The sequence below is a fragment of the Apus apus genome, chromosome 9, assembly GCF_020740795.1.
Source record: "Apus apus isolate bApuApu2 chromosome 9, bApuApu2.pri.cur, whole genome shotgun sequence".
Classification (NCBI taxonomy): Eukaryota; Metazoa; Chordata; class Aves; order Apodiformes; family Apodidae; genus Apus; species Apus apus.
In genome coordinates this window covers 12804776-12824458 of record NC_067290.1, presented here as the reverse complement: position 1 = coordinate 12824458, position 19683 = coordinate 12804776, and the positions used below count along the sequence as shown (strand labels likewise).

At 43.3% G+C, this 19683-nt stretch overlaps 1 protein-coding gene across 1 annotated transcript; it reads right to left on the bottom strand.

Annotated features, from left to right (window-relative positions):
- Positions 1-1031: 1031 nt before the first annotated feature.
- WDR82 (WD repeat domain 82) lies at positions 1032-19501 on the bottom strand. The gene is made up of 9 exons (XM_051627235.1): positions 19112-19501; positions 14521-14618; positions 10507-10573; positions 10212-10311; positions 8069-8185; positions 7158-7313; positions 6965-7034; positions 5055-5197; positions 1032-4560 (listed from the first exon to the last, which is right to left on the bottom strand). The coding sequence occupies exons 1-9, from the start codon at positions 19270-19272 to the stop codon at positions 4531-4533; spliced, it is 942 nt and encodes a 313-aa protein (XP_051483195.1). The 5' UTR covers positions 19273-19501; the 3' UTR covers positions 1032-4530.
- Between the last annotated feature and the right edge of the window lie 182 nt (positions 19502-19683).

Here is a 19683-nt window from a genome sequence, read left to right as displayed (position 1 = left end):
TCTGTCTGCAGTGCTGAATCACAAGCACTTACACATTGTAACACGAACAGCAGCACAGAAGACATGGCAAACCAAGCTATGCCTTAGCTCTGAGGATCTGCTTCTCAGCCAGCTCATTAACCAGGCAAATTCAGACCTGGACAGGCTTCCCATCTCCCCAAGTCCCCACTCTTGTTTTCATTATTCATTACACAAGTTGCAAGACTCTCCAGTGGAGCATAAATACTGCAGTGTGTGTGCAAGTTCCATACAGATGAAAGACCTAATAATACTTATTCATGCATCTTTCTGCAGTTTTATTCCTGTCAAGAGGTTTTACACAGACCTGAGATAAAGAGCCTTAGAAAAATCACAGGGTTTTTTGCTTTGGATTTGTCTTTGCCAAAAAAAAACATTTTTGTCACTAGAAGTATTCCCTTGGCAGTGCTACCCCAAGGGTTGGGTGTCTAAAGATCATTTCCAGCAGCGGAACGCCTGGACCCAGGAATGAGGCAGCCTTCTCGGCCATCTGCTCATGGTTTAAGCAAGGGACAGAAAAACTAATTCTCTCCAGTTTTGCTTTCCCCCCCATCCTCAGGTTTAACCTCACAATGGCCATGAGGTTTTACCAACGTTCACCCAGTGCTGGCTGCCACCCTCTACAGCAGCTGTGAGCTCTATATACAGCAACTGGGATGATCCAACTCCCCTCTTTACTCCAAAGCAACAACCTGTTTCCCCACCTTCTTGCTGAGAAAAGGCTCAGCTTTGCCACCCAGACCACAGGCTCCTGTGAGGTTCACCTAGAGCATCATACCTCAGTGGTGAGCTGCTGCCATGAGTCCACTTCCCTACCCTGATACATTCCTAGGCTGAAAAAACCCTTTTAACACACAGAGTTTATGTAGGGGTAGCTTCAGAGCATCACAATTTCTGCCACAGAGCTTGACTTCCCATAAAAAAGGGGCTTTTACAAAAATTGTTTTCCCATTCCCCTCCCAAGAAAACAGCAAGTCATATCATACTGGACAAAGGCAGAATTTACAGCACTCTGATCTCTCTACAAAATATTTATTGGTAACAGCCACAACACTGAATTCTCCACATATGTATTTTTGACAAAGCATAATTTGACTTTATGCATTTACACTCATCTGGCAGATACCACCTAGGAGTCAAACTCCCTCTTATCAGCTCACAGCCAAATAGACCAGTTTCTGAAAGGCTGGCCAGGATCCCAGCCCCTGACCCAAAACCAAAGTGAAAGATTCTTAAAGTGCAAATATAGTCAAGAGGCATTGGAAAAGATACACTGCTGCTTCCAAATTTGTTCACTCAGTTGTTCCTGTGCTCCCCAGAGCAGGGGTTGGGACATTAACTGAGAAGAGTAAAAAAAAAATTAGATAAAATCTAAGATTAACTTGGAAAATTAACCCAAAATCTCCTACAGCCCACGAAGATGTGCTCAGCCACCACCACAGTTTATTGAGGTGGGCTGTGGAGTGTCACTTCTCCCTTGCTCTGAAGAAAGGTCTTTATCTCAACACGGGGGATTAATATTTTAAGTTTCGTAATTTGGAGGGGGAATGCTTTTTCCTGCTTGGCTTTACATAAGGTTGGACACTCCATTCGACCTGGGAGAGCTGTTTTTAATGAGGTTCATTTCTCATTAGCTGGCTGCCCTGAGTAGCACAGGAATTGCAGTCCTGATACTTTTGGAGAAGCACATAGAAGCTAAAAGCTTCATTCAGCTTTCCTGTCTAATGTTCTAGAAACACACAACAGAACGAGTTCCTTGACAATACTTGGCACATTTCCCTCTTTTAAAGGCAGACAGAAAACACTCAATGCTACATCAACCAAGACAGATTTCTTTGCCTCTGTGGTTGGCAACCAGCCCTGGGAAGTCATTCAGCTTTAATTTTGAACTGAGCATTAGTTCTGTGTTGCACATGAACCTGTAAATTTCTCCTCACTCCAGAAAGCCACTGATGTTCTTAGCGCCCGTGTCCTTCTAGATCAGTCCTTTTATCCTCTTTTCTTAAACATGTCATGCTGCAACACACAAGCAGCACTGCAAGCAGCTGGACACTGGTCTTTAGACAAGCACTCAAACCACATCAGCAAAGAGCATTCTGAGAACAAGAGACTTCCAAATACTTCCCTGGGAAAAGTAACATGAAGAATGGCTGGAGCCTATCTGTTCATGTCCTCAGGCAACAGTCTTGGTAAAACCCTGAAAGATGATATGCTAAAGTTTAACTGTTAAAATGCACTACAAACCCCAAATATCTGTATGTTACAAACCACTGCAAAATATGGCTGCTTACAGAAAACACCAACACTGGTAAAATAGCACCAAGCAGCCTGAAATGCAACAATATTGAGTAGAAGTGGCTGTGGAAGCCTGGTCACAGTTGTGAGGACCAAGATAGCCATCTCCCTTCCCACTGGACATTTACAGGGGAGGATGGGACAGCACACCAGGAAGAGAGATGGTGGTACAGGTTTACGACTCTCTCATCTGCATCTCCCAACAGGAGGCCTGTTGGGCAAGGCTGAAAGCATCAGTCTGCTCTTCCCTTCTCCACTCTGGAAAATGGCAAACTCACATCACAGACCTGTGCTGTTAGAACTGGCCCTGAATTTGTGCAGTAGCACCAGCAGAGGCAAGTCACTGAGCCTAAGGAGAAGCTTCAACCACAGCATTGATTCAAACACCAAGTTTGTCAGGCTGCCTCATGCAGGACAGCCCTCCTGCCCACTGTCAGAGGCAAACACTGCAGCTCAGCATGTGCTGCTACTTTAAAGACCCAGCAGTGGAGAAATGCCCCTTCCCCAGCTCTTAGCTCATTTCCACTGGCAAGGGCTGTTAAAAACATTTTTAAAAGGCAAGGAAAATCAAAACCGAAGCTGTTCTACAAGGTGATGTACTTTTCCAGGGAGACATGCTCTGAATTATATACAGGGCCCCACAGTTGACACGAACTTTGCTGTAATAGGGGAACATGTAGATCTAAGGTCAAATGCTGGAGCAGTGTTCTCCAGGATGGGCTGGCACTTGAGAGCAGTAAGAACACGCCTGTCACTGGGTGTGTCACCTTACCAGCATTTTACATTTAGGAGAGGGGAAGCACATGTGACTGGGTGAGGGAAAGAATGGACTTTCCAAGCTGTGATCCAGCACATAAAGCCAAGTATGTTTGGAAAGGCAAGAATACAATGAACACCACATTCACGCTGAGCCTGTCCCAGCCTGCTGGTGGATGCATCTGAGCAATGCAACATTTCAGGAAAAAGAAACTGGAATCAGGCTTGAAGACCAGCTTGCTAGCCTTTCTGTGCCATTTGTCCACAAGCATATCCCTCCCTTCTCTTTGCAAGGGCGTTCCTTGGAGCAGGGCCACCGCAAAACAGCTCAGTCACATCTAAGATTTAAAATAAGCAATTCTGAAGACACCACCTGACAAAGAAGCACGGCTTTTTCAGGGCTACCCCTGAAAACCTGCAGAACCTATAACAAAATGCATGATGAACTGCATGTCAGTTTCAACAACAAAGGGATACAGGTTTAAGCCTGACATGGGGAGAATTGAATGGATCTTGTTTAAAAACCAGGAGGGAAAACTGATTTGATGAAGGTAAACAGCCTAGACACCCCACAATACTGGCCCACATCATATTCTTTAATATCTAAAAGTAAAAAAATATGGCCCGTTCCCACTGCCCTCCCCCCATGATATTTACAAATAAGTTCAGCCAAGATGATACATAAGATACACAGGCAAACTGTGCTTTCAGTCTCAGTTTGGTTTCTTTATCTTCCTGCTGACAGACTCCTTTATTGCTTAGGACACTGACCAGCTCTCATCAGCAGTCTTTGTCCTCCAGGATGCTGGCACAGCAAATAGCAGGGAGGTTTCAGCAATCTCTGGCAGTGGACAAAACCTGTCTGGTTTGCTGCATGCTACATCACAAAAAAAAGGATGACAGGATGTATAATGGATATTTACAGTCACCCACTCCTTCAGCATGTGTTCCACTGCAAGAGAATCCAGCATCTGCTGTTGAAGTCGAAAACTGTCAGTGTTCACATTTGGCACAGAAGGAACTTTGCATCTGTGGACTGCAGTGAAGTCAGAGATCCCAGATGTGAAAAACATGCACTTAGGGGAAGGAACTGCATGTTCTACCTTGGAACATCAATAGCCTTGTGAACTTACAGAAGGGAAACAATTACAGCTAAAAAAAAAATGACACAAATGTTTTGTAAATAAAAAAGACTTCATTGCTCTTAGAAATAATACTGAGTCAGTTCCAACTTCTGCTGAAGCCGGCTGGGCATGGACTGGAAGGTAGGAACAAGTAGCATGCCACTTATGAACATGCTAGAAGGCTGTGTGGAATGCAGCAAATAAAGTTAGGAGAGATGGAAACATATGCAGGAACAGAATACAGTCTAGGAGACCTAGGCAATTCCAATGCTGTGCTGGCAATGATGGCTGCTGTGAGCAGTGTGGAAGTTGTCTGACAGCAGCTGCAGCACAGGAACTAGTCGTCGATAGTTGGCAACCAGAAGGCCTGCAAGAGAGGGAAGAACAAACATCACCAGCAGAACACAAACCTCTCCTACAGCACAACCTACCTCCTACAGCACAAGTCAGGAGCTGATCACTGCTACCTTCCAGAAACACATAGGCAGAAGACTACCAAAGAGGCAGCAACACCCTCCCAGCATTTGAAGGTTACAATCCTTCCTTACACTGGTTTGTTTTGCATTGCACCTTCTCCAGAGCAAGACAGTCTTACACAAGCTGGAAATACCAGCTGTGTACAGTGACCTAAGGAATTCCTACGTCTGCATCTGCATTCACAAGTGTGTTCAAACACTGGCCTGCCAGGTGTGCTGCCCCACAGGTCTACCTGCCAGGTAAAGCACAATCAAGGTGGGACAGAGAGGGGCGTGGCTCTCACTGAAGCTTAAGGCAGTACTCATCACTGGCACTGAGCCTTCTCCAATTAGTGTCTAGAAGTGTCAGCACTTACGGAGCAGGAACTTGAAACATTTTCCTTACCATATTGGAACATGCACTCGCAAAAGTCATGAATTTTGGATTGAACTGCAGACATGTTATAGGACCTGTGTGTTTTCCATCAAGCACAGCCACCTTCATCCCACTTTCCCCATTCCAAACGTGAATCTTCCCATCCTCTGAACCTGCAGGCAGGAATGAAAAGCAAGATAAGCAACATATACACGAGAGGCTGGTAGAACCTTTTCTGGAAGAAACATGCCTTGTCTTCATAGCTTAACCTTTAAAATTCTCTAAGTATCACTAGGGCATTTACAAAACATCACTAGAGTTTGCACAACTGCATCCCAACAGCAGGTTCATATCCTTTGCACTGCAGAGACTCAACTACAGAAGACAGTGCAATGCCCTTCTGGCAAACAGGTTAACAACTCTGGTCACCTGGTAGGAAGGGAGAGCTGACACCATCTACTGAGGGGGAAAGGCCCTTGCCAACTTGCAGCGCTGTGCAAGAGGCCAAAACCTGGTGGAAGAGTCACTGTCCACACAAGTACTTAGTTCAGCCACAGAGAAGATAAACATTTGCTTTGGTAGGCACAGAACAAATCACAGGCTTTACCACTGAGGGTAACTAGATGTCAGAACACTGTGCTAAACCGCAGAAGCTTCACTGGAGTTTTCAACTCTCCACGTTGCTAAGACAGGACAGGTTTTTCACTTTTAAAAGGCATTTTGCAAACTCTGAGGCTGGGCATTTAATATTTTTATAATTCACTTCTGATTTAGTCTCATTTTAGATAAGTTTCCTAACAAAAATGCAAGGAATTTCTTCTGCTTCTGTATTTGTATGCATAGCCTTTCAGGGAGGAAAAACTAAGCAACACAACGTAACTATATGTAAAGACTGAATAGAAAGAAATGTTCTGGAACTTTTTCCACTATAGTTTTCATTTGGAGGGGCACAACAGGAAGGTAAATATGTGCTGTAAAATGCTCTCCAGACAGACCAAAGAAAGAACCCCCTCCCGCCTTCTCTGAAACCAGGAAGTGCTCAGCCAGAATAAAAAGTTTTTCAAGTCCATCAGTCATTCAGAAAAAAATGAGGATCAGGATACCAATTACCACAAAGTTCAACATATTATTGACCTACCAGCCATATAAATAAGAACAAAAAGCAAATGCTAAGACTGGGCAGCACCACACAAATGTGTCCAACTTGTGTTCATGGGTCCTGCTGGGCAGAAGAGTGACTGAAATGCTTACCCTGGGGTGCCCAACCTGCAGCACCAGGCTTTACAGGAGCTGCCACTGCTTTTTGCCACCCACTTCACACACAAGTCCCTTCTGCAGGGGGTGAGGAAGAGGGCCAGGGCCAGAGAAATCATGCTGGGAGTCACCAGCTGATGCCTACTGCTTCTACCAAGGGTTAAGTAGAGCTTGTTCCACAGACAAGGGAGGTTTAGAAGAACCACATGAACAAAAGGCAGCTGCCCCAGCACACAGCCAGTGCAGGAATGTCCCTAGGAGGTGCAAAAGGAACCAGGCTATGAGCCCTGACCCAGACAGGTGCCATCAGGTAAAAGAGGGCAGACCACAACGTACAGCCCCAAAACACTTTAAGAGGCTGCACATGAGTGCATCCTAGCCACAGGGTGAGGATCATTGACACAAATTGTGTGTCAGGTCTCCATGCATTACAACAGTTTGTCCATTTCTTATATTTTTCTGGAATAGCACTCCAAAAGTCTTCTTGCAGGCTTGTTTACCTTTCAGTCTAGAGAACGCTGTGAACTAAGAAACCAGAAAACTGGTTTCTTACAATGTAAAGAAAGCTTCCAGCTGCACTGTAATATTTAAATACATTCTGCCTCCCAACACAGATACTACTTCAGTCCTACATAACACACCTAATTTCAGAGAACTGAAATGCCTTCCAAGAAGGGTTATCTTACCTATCATGATGAACTGAGAGTCTGGTGTGAACGATGCCTCCAGTGTGACAGCCTTACTATTGTTATAACCCTATGGCACAAAACAGGAGAACACGTAGTTAGAGACAATGTTCACAGTTACCTCACAACCAAAGGGCACCTGCTACCCAAACTAACACCAAGCTTCCAGCAGGTGACACAAGCACATGCTCACCCCAAAGGTGTGCAGGATGGCTCCTTTAAAGGCATCAATCAGTCGGATGAACCCTCCATTGGTTGATATGAGGATGAGTTTGCCATCATTACTGAACTTCAGGCCTGTCCACTCACATGTTCGATCATACTGCATCTTAAACGTAGCAAATGGCCCCTTCAAAGAAAAAATGGGAAATCTGATGTAGGCTCCATGCACTGCTGCTAACAAAAGTCTGCTCTCAACTTTAGCTTGGGAAAAAGTTCAAGATTTAAAAAAACCCAAACAAACCTTTAGTCCTACTATACCAAAGGAAAGGGTTATGCCAAGAACACATCACTGCACTTGTAAGTTTCAAAGAACGAACCATAGTTTCCACAGCAAAAAGGAAGCACAGTAGGGTGCTTCAATACCACATAGTCCCATGCTCCACCACATTCAATGGCAAAAATTAATTTCACATAGGATGAAGTTGTCAAACAAGGCTGCTAATTGAAGTTAGAGAAAGAGCTTGAGCCAGTGTTATTGTCATCTGACTTTTTGAAAACCATGGAACTAAGCTCAGTGCTTAGCCAGTTCAGCTGCCCACCCCAGTCACAGTGTCCTTTCAAATTTCCATTATTTCTGACAATACCAGCTCCATCTTTGCCAGTGTTCCTCCAAAATGAACCTCAAGGAAAACAAACAAAACACCAAAACAACCTAAACAGGAGTCTGGAACATGTTAACAAGTTAGCAGAAGTAAACTTTAACAACTGGTTCAAGAATGGATTTCAGGACCTGGAAACAGCATGTACGCCTGTGAGAGTTGTTCTTACCAAAAACCCTCTAGGTGTCAAGTAGGCACTCCAGTAGACTGATCCAGCCTCTGAGCACTGAGTTTAGACTACTTCTTATAAGCTAAGAAATGTAAGAAGTGAAGAGTAGCTCACCTTGTCAAAAGAACGGAGATCGTAAAGCTTCACCATTTCAGAATTAACTCCAGCAGCAAAAATCAACCCTTCTGGGTCAAAAGAACACACAGGCTTCCCCTGGAGATGCATTAAACCCTAGAAAATAGAAGGCACCCAAATTATTTTACAAATCTGATTCTCTTATTTCTACCACCCTCCTTTGAGCCACTGTGAGCAGGACAGCAACCCATGGGTGGAACAACTGAATTTCAATTGTAAATATTTAGACAGGTTCAGAACTCAGCTACCTAAAACCAACTCTGACTACTTCAGGTCATAATCGCAAGCTTCCAGCTTGCCACCATGCCACAAATCAAGACCTTATTCAAGCTGTCATCCACTCAAAAAGCACCCAGAGAAGACAGGATGCTGTGGTTGTATTAATAACCACACCAGACAGCACCACAAAACACTGCTGCTGAGATTGGTAGCAATGCTCTAACAATTTTGGCTCCGAAGAAGTGGATAAAAAACTGTTTTGAAAGCAAGTAGAAACATCTTCAGTGAACAGAACCACTGAACTTTCCATGCCTGTTTAATTAAAACTCCCACAGGAAGCAAACAGACCTTACATGTTAAAATAAACATATTACTATCAGTGGTTGTTTTTAATGTTAACTTTTCCTTAACTCACATAGTAGAGAAAACTTGACAAAATTTGATAAAAGCCAACAAGATAGATAATCAGATAATCTTCTGTATCTCGACTAGCAGGTCCGTGTGTGTTAGCCAAATGTCTTTGTATGTAACTGTCTGCACATAAATAAGAACACATCTTTGATTAAATCAACAAAACATTTAGGAAGTTTCTGCATTTCTAGAGAAGTCTAGAGGCTTTACTACTTCTCCTTTTCAAGTTAGGTCAGTTTTCCCTGTGATCTCTGAAGGCTAGGCAGTAGGCCAGCCAATACCCGAGGCCCTCGCAAGTGGGACGGCCCAGCTTTCCCAGTATTTCCAGACACTATGGCTGCCATCTCATGGGCAAAATAAAAACTACAAGGAACGCTTCCTCAGCCTGCTTCCCTAACTTTGCTGGATGCAGCTTCCAGTTACACGTCCTAGTTTTACCATTCTTAAAACTTCAGGCATGAGCATAAACCACAGAACTGCTGCTGAATTTACAATCCTATCTCATCTCTAGCAACTTTCAGGTGGAGATTCATCCGAAGAGAAATTTACACACCAGCACTGAAGAAATGGACCCAGAGAACAGCAAAATTAAGATTTCTTGTCAGAAAAAGCTTGGGTTTAAGATATATAAAGCCATTTTGTAGGAAATATAACCTTTTTTTCCTTTTGCTTTTAGGGTTTCATCATCTGGAAAAAGTGACTGCCATAAGCAGGAATGTCCCAGTGAGATGGGAAAATATGAGAGCACAACACCACATGCCCAGACACAGGGACAAAACAGCTCATCACCAATAAAAGGGGGAGATTCTATTCCTAGTCCTTCATTCCTGCCCCTGCTGCCAGCTCTGGTACTTTTCTCAGCCCACACAAGCCTGCTTCCACTACAGTAAGTACAGCAAACTATTCCAGCAAAATAGATGAATAAAAGTGAATAGGGTTTGCCTTGCTAGGAAGTTAAATCCACTCATAATCAGATCTGATGAACAAAAAGGTGATGCAAGGGGCAGGTATATGGCTGCTGGGTTAGATTATTAGTTTCTTCACTAAATGTAATTGCATCCAGGTGTCAATTTTAAGCACACTATAAACACTCAGATAAAATACATCTTCCAACACCCCTTCTGCTGCCATTCCCAACCCAGAAGAGATGCTGCCTAAGAGAGAAAACTCTCTGCAAAGGGGAGCAGCCTGATGAACAAGCTGATGGCACCTAGCTCTCCTCTTGTTTCATCAGCTGTGGGTGTTATTTCTTGCTCTTCCCAGCTTCTCTCCAGCAGAGAGACAGGTGACAGTAAGTGGTGTTACACAATGCAACATACATATTTCACAGAGATTTGTGATCGAGGCTCCTTCAGCATTCCAGGAAGGTGTCAACACCTAAACCACCAGCATAAACTTCTGGCAATATTTTTGTTTGATAACAAGCACACATCCATGTTTCATCCTCTAATTGAAAGTGCAACACACTAAACACAGGAATTTGACATCCTACCTGGCAATTTGGAGAGCGAAGATCCCAAAGTCGAATAGTTTTATCCAGGGATCCAGAAATAAAAGTATCATCCACAGGAGACATTGAAAGAGCAACCACTCTGCAACACAGAAGCCCACACGCATCAGAGACACTCAAACCAAGTGTTTCCTGCCCCAAGAGCTGTATACAAGCTCACAATTGCCATGAACAGTTTTACAATGTCAATATCAGAGCAAATTGAGTATAAGACAAGTCAAGCTCATTATACTAATTATTTCAATTCCTCCTGTACTGTGCCCAAGCCACAACTTACCTCTTTGTGTGCCCCGGGAAATACCGGATGTACTTGTTGTCATGCAGGGAGAGGTATCGGATTGTATCTGAAACCATAAACAAACCATGAAAACTATTAGATCATAAACTCAACGTTATCTAGAAGTAGTCACAGAGTAAACTTGCTCCCCATAGCAACAGCAATCTTGCCACAATAAATCCGGGGTCATTTGATTTCAACTCAGACTTTGAAACACAATCAAGTTTGAAACAGACATAAAGCAACTTGTTTCCAAGGCAGAAATGGAAATGAAGCACCAGGAAAGATACTCCCCAGAGTCTGAAGTCATGTTACATCTTACAGGCAAACTATCATGCAATTTATGCAACTGAATTTCAAAGCTGCTAAAATTTAAGTACCACAGATCTTATTCTCACAAAATTGAGAGTAACACATTAACAAAATTGATACTACCGCTTCATATTTTTTTCCTAACAGCATGAATCTTGCTGTCTTAGGTACACATCCAGCAACTAGGTCTCCAGCTAAGCAGCAAGCACAGGAAATGTGCCAACTCTAGCATTTACCCCAAGAGGAGATAAAAACATGAACTTCAAAGCCAGGACAAGACCATTAAAAAGCAGCAAAGCTCTCTTCTCTATTTTTTTCTAATCTGCCAGTCGAACAGCTCCACACATTCTCTGCACTTAGAGCAGCTTAGCTTTAAGAAGAGGACAGAAGTAATCTAAAGCCTAGTCCACTTAAAGCAGTCTTTAAAATATAGTTTAACAAACTGCAGCAACACCACATTTCTTAAGTGGTGATTTTATTCTTAGCATAGATGAGCATACCAAGAGTTGCCCAAAATTTTGGAAGCAGCAGTTGAGACTCTCCCCCAAGATTAAAATAAATCCTTTTAAGAGGAAAATTATTAAAGCACGGAAGACACTTTTTAATCATTATGTGCAGATCATAGAATGGTTAAGTTTGGAAGGGACCTTAAAGATCATCAGGTTCCAACCTCCCTGCTATGAGTAGGGACACCTCCCACTAGAACAGGCTGCACAAAGCTTCATCCAACCTGGCCTCACCTCCAATGAGGAGGCTTCCACAACCTCCCTAGGCAACCTATTCCAGCACCTTACTATCCTCATGGTGAAGAATTTCCTGATGTCTAACACAAATCTCCCCTCTTTCAGTTTAAAACCATTACCCCTTGTCCTAACACTACTCTCTCTAGTGATACATCTGAGTGATAAAAGGTGAAGAGCACAAGTTAAACCTCTGAAATCTGAAGGTCTCATCAGCAAAATCCCTTCTCACACTAGTTGAAGGACACAAGTTTAAGCTGTTGTTGGATGGAAGAGACTGGCACGATGCACCTGCACCATACAGTGCCAAGAGACCCTATCCTGCTGTAACCAGTCATCTTGCTGCAGCTCTGAAGACAAACTGAGGGAAGAGAAACACAGAACCACAGAATCTTAGGGGTTGGAAGGCACCTCGAAGGATCATCTAGTCTAACCCCCCTGCCAGAGCAGGATCACCCAGAGCACATCACACAGGAACGTGTCCAGGCGGGTTTTGAACATCTCCAGCAAAGGAGACTCCACAGCCTCTCTGGGCAGCCTGTTCCAGGGCTCTGTCACTCTCACAGTAAATAAGTTTTTTCTGATCTTTATGTGGAACCTCCTACGTTCCAGTTTGCACCCATTGCCCCTTGTCTCATCACTGGACATCACTGAAAGAGGACTTTTTTACTTTTGACTCAGAAGGATAAGAGCCAACTGGAAGCAATATGCACAGACCATTTTAACACCCATGAGGGCTACAGTGTTCAGGGCTTCATGAAAGGCTCACTCAGCAAAATTTGGTTTATGTGGAAAAAAAAGAAAAAAAAAATCAAGTTACCATTTCTGCCTAAGATTTCACATCAAGCTCAGCTCAGAGTTCTGAACCATCCTCCAGTATTTGACAGGAAATCTAAAACTGGCTGAAGAAGCTACAAACATGATGCTGGTGACACATCATTCCAAAAGGCTCCAAGTGACCTCAGGCGACTACCCAAAATGCAAATCCCTACACCAGTGTCACATCCCATCATGGCTTGCACCAATGTGCTTCAAGAACACTGTTAAGATACATCTCTAGCTTTCCCTGCAAGAACTGTCATTACCTGATTCCTGAAGTATCCATGCAGAATTTCATCTTCCTTTGCTAAAGAGGAAGCAGTGGGGAACTGTGATCCTTTGTGCTCCTTGTTGCTGGCAGCGCTCTGTCCCAGGCAAGGCAGTGGCCTGTACAGTTATCTCCTGTACCGGGTGGTATCATAGACCCTTAAACTGTACAAACTACTACCTCAGCCTGGAATCAGGCAAGAGGAACCAGGTTCAAAGGTCTTGAGGAAATCTTCAGGTGTGGATCAGTAGCAACACACAAAGTGCTTGGGAGCAAACAAACACCAGCCCTCCTATAGCAGGTTCCTGGGTTCATTTTCCCTCCTGATAACTGTGAAACAGGTTACATACAATGCACCTTGTCCAAGACTCCACGAATTGGGGACTGCAGAGTATCTGGAGACCCCTATAGATAACATGACTGGTTTTATTAGGCTTACAGTTATTAACAGCAACAAATACTTTCACACTCTTCTTCTTTTCTTCTAATTAAATATTTATCATAGTGTTACCCCGCAGGATGAAGACTCTTTTAAGTTTTGGTTCCTCAAAGACTTACCAGTACTTTTTAACTAAAACTCACAATCCAAAATGGCATTAAAAATGGTTCATTAAATTGTTAATTAATTGTAAATTAAATAACAGCCAAGTCAGAAATGTGAATTAAAAAAGGAATAACTTAGTAAAAAAATAAGTCAGTAGACTGTGAAACAAGACTAAAAAGGTAAGTGCTTCCCGTCACACTTTTAATCCTTTTACACCATTAAATCCAATTCCATTGGAAACTTCCTTGTTCCTCTAGTTTCAATTCCAGCTTGTTCTAGCTTAACCTGACTTCTCAACTCTTAAGTTCCATCTGCTCTAAATTAATACTCTTAAATTCCTTAAGTAACCTAGCACACACCACAAGGCACCAGTATCTCTACTGTCAAACTCCATCACTACAAAGGAAAAACCAAAACAAAACCACTCTTCCAGAAATGCTTATGAGTTTACAATGACAATGTTAAAATCAATTTATGAAGTGCTGTGTTAAGACATGCATTCACTGAAAAACTCTCAAGACACTGATTACAACAACATTGAGACAAAGTTTGAAATAAGCACTAGTTGTTTCCAAACCTAGGAAGTATTGCCAAATAGAGGAATTAATGTACCTATCTGTGCCAGTTCTTAGCTTTGAATTTCAAATTAAACTCTGCTATATTAATGGAGAGCTTGTCATGAAGATCTAGAAGCCCTTTGATGTCACCAATTTAGAGAGTGTAAATATCACAGAACCGACTGCAGAGAAACAGCATGAAAATGGGTGCTTTTTCTGTCACGTGGAAAAAACAGATCAACACCAGCAGAGCTAGTTTCAAAGAACTCTGTGGCTCCTCCAGGCTTGGCTGGTGATCTGCCAAGTTACCTGACCTTCCTGTCCTCCCTGCTGCCTAAAAAAGAATGGAAGAACATTCCCTCTCTTTGCAATTGACTTGTGTATCAGAACTACACTTCAGCCCACCTTCTGGCCACACGCTGTTCTACCTCATTTCACACTTAAGAAATTAAAGCACAGAGGCTGACAGGAGTGGTATCAAACAAGCAAGTGAACAGCACAATCAAGAACCAAACTTTAATCACACTAACAATATTTAACTCCTTATTTATTGCAGCAATGAACAAAACTCACAACGGCAAGCTCAAGGCAGCATCACCGAGTTGCGTGTTAAGAGTTGAACATTAGTTCCTGTCTCTGACAGCACATTTAACAGAGTAGTTGCTGTAATTTTCCCCCAGATCTTTAAAGCTATTTATCCAGGCATGTAGTTTTAAGTGCAAGGAGATATGGAAGGAGATAAGGAAATATGGTCAATTCCAGTGGATCACTTACCATCTATTTTGTTGGAGCTGTAAACAACAGTGTTGGCAGCATGTGTGTACCTGATGAGGTCCACTCCATACTTCTTACTGTACAGTGTTCTCTTTGGTCTGTCAGAAGGAAGCAGAAATAATTGCACTCACTGCAACAGAAACTCTGAAACTTACCATATTCATACATATCATTGAGGTATTACAAGATTGTTTCAAGTAGTCAGATATTTTTATACAAAGGAAGAAAAGCATTTGTACTTGATTTTCAAACAAACATTTTGGTGCTTTTTTCATGAACCTCTCTAGGCTTGAGGAGCTCTCTGTAGAACATGAAAAATGCACTTTTCTGTCTCCTCCAAAAATTCTTTTTTTCCTATGAAGTGTACTTTAAAAAGACTATGAGAAGCTAGAATAATGAGCCCTCAGTGTCAAGCAGCACTGCTTCATCATTCCCTTGCCCATCCAAATCTCTAATTCATCTGCTGTTTATTTTAGATCATGCATAGTTTGTGTTATTGTTTGTTCTATGTTACTTCAAATCCTAGAACAGGCTGTCTTGTTCAGAATAGGGCTTCTTGGTGTTAACAGATACACATACACACTAGTGGTCTAAACAAGCACCAGTAACACAGGGACTCTCAAGCAACCCAAGAATTATATTCGTATCCAATCCTAATCAAAGCATGAAACTCAAATTTTAACACTTTATGACAAAATTAAAAACATTCAGGTGGGAGTGCAGACAACACAGAACTGGGTTTCTAGGGGTCTGGTAAGCAAGTGATATGCTGCACCACTTAATTTAAACTGCCAAGTAAACAGAGTGGCTGGTTAATGAGCACACCTTGCAGCAGCAGCAGTGCCTGTTTGAGTGGCACAAGGCCTCCACCACCCTCCTTCCCCTTTTTTCCTCAACTGAGGTAGCAGAGTGGTTTCAAACTTGGGCAGTCAGCCCATGGGGGTACCGATCAACATCAGAAATCATACAGTCTCTTCCGGGAGTTATTTTTAATCCAGAAATTCATAACTCTGGTTATTACACAGGCCCGCAAAATGTTACTGGCACAAAGACAATAGCATAGAAATGAAAACAAACAGCAGGAGTGGTTTAAACCAATACTGCTACTGAAAGAAAAGTTCATCAGACTACACCCGCAGACAAGGTATTTCTGAAACTCAACTTTTTCCTTGTTTTCATTAGCCTCAAAATGACACACCCAAACTAGAGCATGAGTTGGAGAATTCCCATATCAGAACAAAAATATACAATTATCCTTAAATATTAGGTCTCAAACAGCAGAAGCCATAGACTTTGACTTCACAAAACTTGCTGGTGCCAAACTTCCATTAACTGAAAGCCAAAACAGTGAGTGTAATTAAAACCCATGCACCACCTGTACCACTTAGGCCAAATCTCAACAGATTCTTCCCATTCCTCCAGAAGACTTTTAAATCAGTTTTTCAGATGTAAACATGCTATAAAATGGAAACACCACATCAAATGTAAATTTAGACACCAAAATTCTGAACCTCATTTTTTATGTAATTCCCCATACTGCTCTCTGTAGTTACCTCAGTTACACAGTTGACCAGATGGGAAAAAAACACAAGACAACAACAAAAGAATCCCACCAACCTCAATACACACTAAAAAGTCTCATGCCTAGTCTGGCTCTTCCTTATCTATGAAAAGTTTCAAGCTTAGAAGCTCTATTTAGAATAAACAAATGTGTATCAAAGAATACAAAGGCAAAATAAAGTTCAACAGATGGACAAAAAAAGATTTACCAAAGAGACAGTACTTCTGTGTTTTAAGAAAGGTGAAGTTTTGATGTAAGCTGATGCACGCAGAAACATGCCACTTCTTACAAGACCAAATGCCTGCTCCAAATCAACTATTGAAAAACACAAACAAGAAAACTAAATTTTACATATTTTTTTTAAACAAATCGCAATCACTAAACACAATTCCAAGTTTAAGGCTAACTATTCAGCCCCCTTGCAAAGCAAGCAGTATCACCACAGAAAAATGCTTTATGAGATCACAGTCAAATCTGCTATAAAGGTGAAAGGAAGCACAAGGGGAAGTTTGTGTTTGATCTGAATCACTTCTAGTGAGATGGGGCTTGGTCGTACTGGTATGGCAAAACAAAGCAAACCAGGTGAGGGTGTAACTAAAGTATAACCAAACATAATCACATTTTTAATTCTGCCAGAAGTCCTCACAACAGAGGAAAAAAAAACAAAACCTCAACTTTTGTCACTTTTACATGGGGAAAAAGTTTTTAAATCCAGATCACTTGTTGAATTCAAGTATCCTACAGTATCTTCTACTGAAAACCCAGCAAGCAGGATGCTTCCTCCTGGCCATTACACTCATTAGGAATGACATACACAAGAAAGAACGAGTTCCAGGTCCTTGAAACTGCAGTTTAAAACAAAAACAAACAAAAAAACCAACCTGAACTACTGGCTGGAAACTGCCAAATTCCACCACATCACAAGAGCAATAATTCACAGGTTTGATTTTTCATCTATACAGGAATCTTCTGTGACAAAGTAATTCACAGCTAAAACTTTCCAGGTGAGAGAAAAAGTGTCTTGCATCTGTAAGTCCCTCTAAAAATTACACACTTTTAAGACAATTGATAGTACATGAGAAACTTTCAAGTTAATTTTACAACCATGTGAGTGACACATCCTGAAGCAGGGGTTACCTTGATGAAGCTCCTCTCACTGCCCTGTAGCATTACAGCAGACAACCATTGATCTTCTACATTTAACTTCATTAAAGCAAAGCCTCTGACTGTAAAGCATACATCAGGACTACATGGAGCCAGGGATGAAAGGACCAAATGCCTCCCAACCGTTCATCAAACTACTCTTTACAAGTTTGAAAGGGAACAGCAATCAATACCATCTGCATTAACACCACTTAGCCCTTCTATTACTGTATATCATTAGGATCTAAAATACAATCCATGTCAGACACCACAGCTATAAAGTTACCTATTCTTACATTTAAAAAATTAAGTAATTTTAAATAAGAGTTCACTCTACCTCAATGTGTAAAGCAAACAACCTAACAGAAGTGTAAAACAACACCTAAGTGGCCAACAGAATTAAGAGAACACACAGGATGCAGTCTTTCTAACACAGCATTTATGATGTCTTGGTCTACTTGAAAGAGCAGGAAGATCAAGAAAACATGTGCAACACTGACACATCTACCTCCTGGTACTCCCAAGCCAGTTCTTTTTCATTCCTGCATTGCCCTGTCCTTTTTATCCTCTCTCCTACAACACACATGCTCATTTTTCCTTCATCTTCTGTAGGCAGGTGATGCTCTGTTGTCTTCACTTTACAAAGAAAAAAAAAAACCCAAACAAAATCCAGTAATCTCAGAATTACATCTCTACACCAAGCAGCACATGAAAACTAAAACTTAACATATAAAAGGCTCTGAAGCAGCCGAATATTTTAATGGGTAATGAAATAATTTGGCTCGATCTGTTCCAATTCTCATAGAATACAAATGTCTTCAGCATAAGTTTCAAGACACCAAGTGCAAGTGTTACTAGAGGTCTCATTTGCATGTTTTTATCCTCTGAACAAGAACACCATATCTCAACTGCTGTGCACATTTCTGGGGTTTTATCCATAAGATAGGAGTGACATTGTGTGAGTAACAGAAAAAAGATAAACTGGACAACTGTTCAGTGAGAAACACATACCTCTTAATTCATTACCTCTAACTAACTGAAACCAATAAACTCCTTGACTGACTAAATTACGACAACATTTGAAGATACATGTAAATTACACATGCATTTTAACTGCACTTTACAGATATAAACACAACTAGAGAAAAGGATTTAAAGCACAGAGGACCACCCTTATCTGCAAGGTTCCCAGACACCACTTAGGATCTAGGTTTTAAGGAAAACACCATCAAGTTTTCAGAAGTTATAGTAAGCACACACTACACCACCTTCACCTTTTGGTTTAAAGCATTTATCCAAAAACTTACACTTAAATTAGGTTATTTTAAACGACACATTAACATTGCTCTCTATTTCAACTAGAGACACTTAAGCACAGAAAAGCCCGAGCAGTCAGTTTGTGTATTTCTAACAATTCCGAGGCCTGGAAATGCGACCAGACTCAGCTTCTTAAGCTTAACAACTATTTCGTTCTCACAGCAGCGAACTCTCTCACACGTGGGAAATGACCATCGCTGGCTCCAGCCTACCAGAAACAACCAGCAGAGTCACCCCTGGTGCAGAAAAAACCACGCTGCCCCCATCTCCGCGCCCCACTTTAACCCTTCTTGTACACACACATCAGATACCGTTGCAGTTCCACCTACAAGACCACTAAAAAACCCGAGTAACTAGGAGCAAAAGCCTCTCAGCCTGTGGCCAGACCCGCCGCCTCCTCGGAGCAGCCGCAGGGGTGCGGGGCCGGGCACGGCTCCTCGGAAGCCCCAACGGGCAGCAGCCAAATCCGCGACTCTCACTCACGGCTGCCCCGCCCCAGAGCCCCCCGGAGGCAAGTGCCTCCTCCCTCCGGCCCGGCGGCGCGGGCCAGGCCGGGTCCCCGCCACTTACTTGCCCTCCTGGCAGTCGTAGAGAACGATGGAGTCGTCGTCGCTGCTGGAGATGACGGTCTCGCCGTTGGGGCTGAAGTCGAAGCAGTTGATCTTGTCCGAGTTCTCGCGGAAGACCTTGGCCACGCGGAAGCTCCGCAGCACGTTGTCCGTCAGCTTCATCCCGCCGCCGGGCCGGGCCGCGCCTAGGGCGGCGGCGGCGCTGAAGGGAGCCGGGCGGGGCTCCGGGCGGCGGCGGGAGGGCACGGGCAGAGCCTCGAGGGGCGGCGGAGACCGGCAGAGGGCAGGGAGGGAGGGAATGCCGGGGCGGGCGGCGACCTCCGGCCGGCCTCGGCCCGCTCAGGCCGCGGAGAGGCGGCTCCACCTCATTGTCTCCGCCATCTTGCTGCTCCGGGAGCGGCGGCGCGCGGGGCACCCTGGGAAGCGGCGGGGCGCGCGGCGGGGGGCGGGGCGCGCGGGGGTGCCCGGCGGCCATGTTGAGCGTGGCCGCAGAGCCCGCCCTGCCCCGGGGGTGCTGCCGGGGGGCCCGCCCCTCCGCGGGCCCGGGAAGGGAGGCGGCACTCGAGGGGAGCT

What these genes read in the sequence shown, in the direction of transcription:
- WDR82 (XM_051627235.1), bottom strand. Translation starts at nt 19,272, where the DNA reads ATGAAGCTGACGGACAACGTGCTGCGGAGCTTCCGCGTGGCCAAGGTC. An exon ending in CAGCTCCAACAAAATAGATG is followed by an intron (nt 10,574 to 14,520) that starts GTAAGTGATCCA and finishes TTATGGTTTCAG; the next exon opens with ATACAATCCGATACCTCTCC. An exon ending in CTCTCAGTTCATCATGATAG is followed by an intron (nt 5,198 to 6,964) that starts GTAAGATAACCC and finishes TCCTGCCTGCAG; the next exon opens with GTTCAGAGGATGGGAAGATT.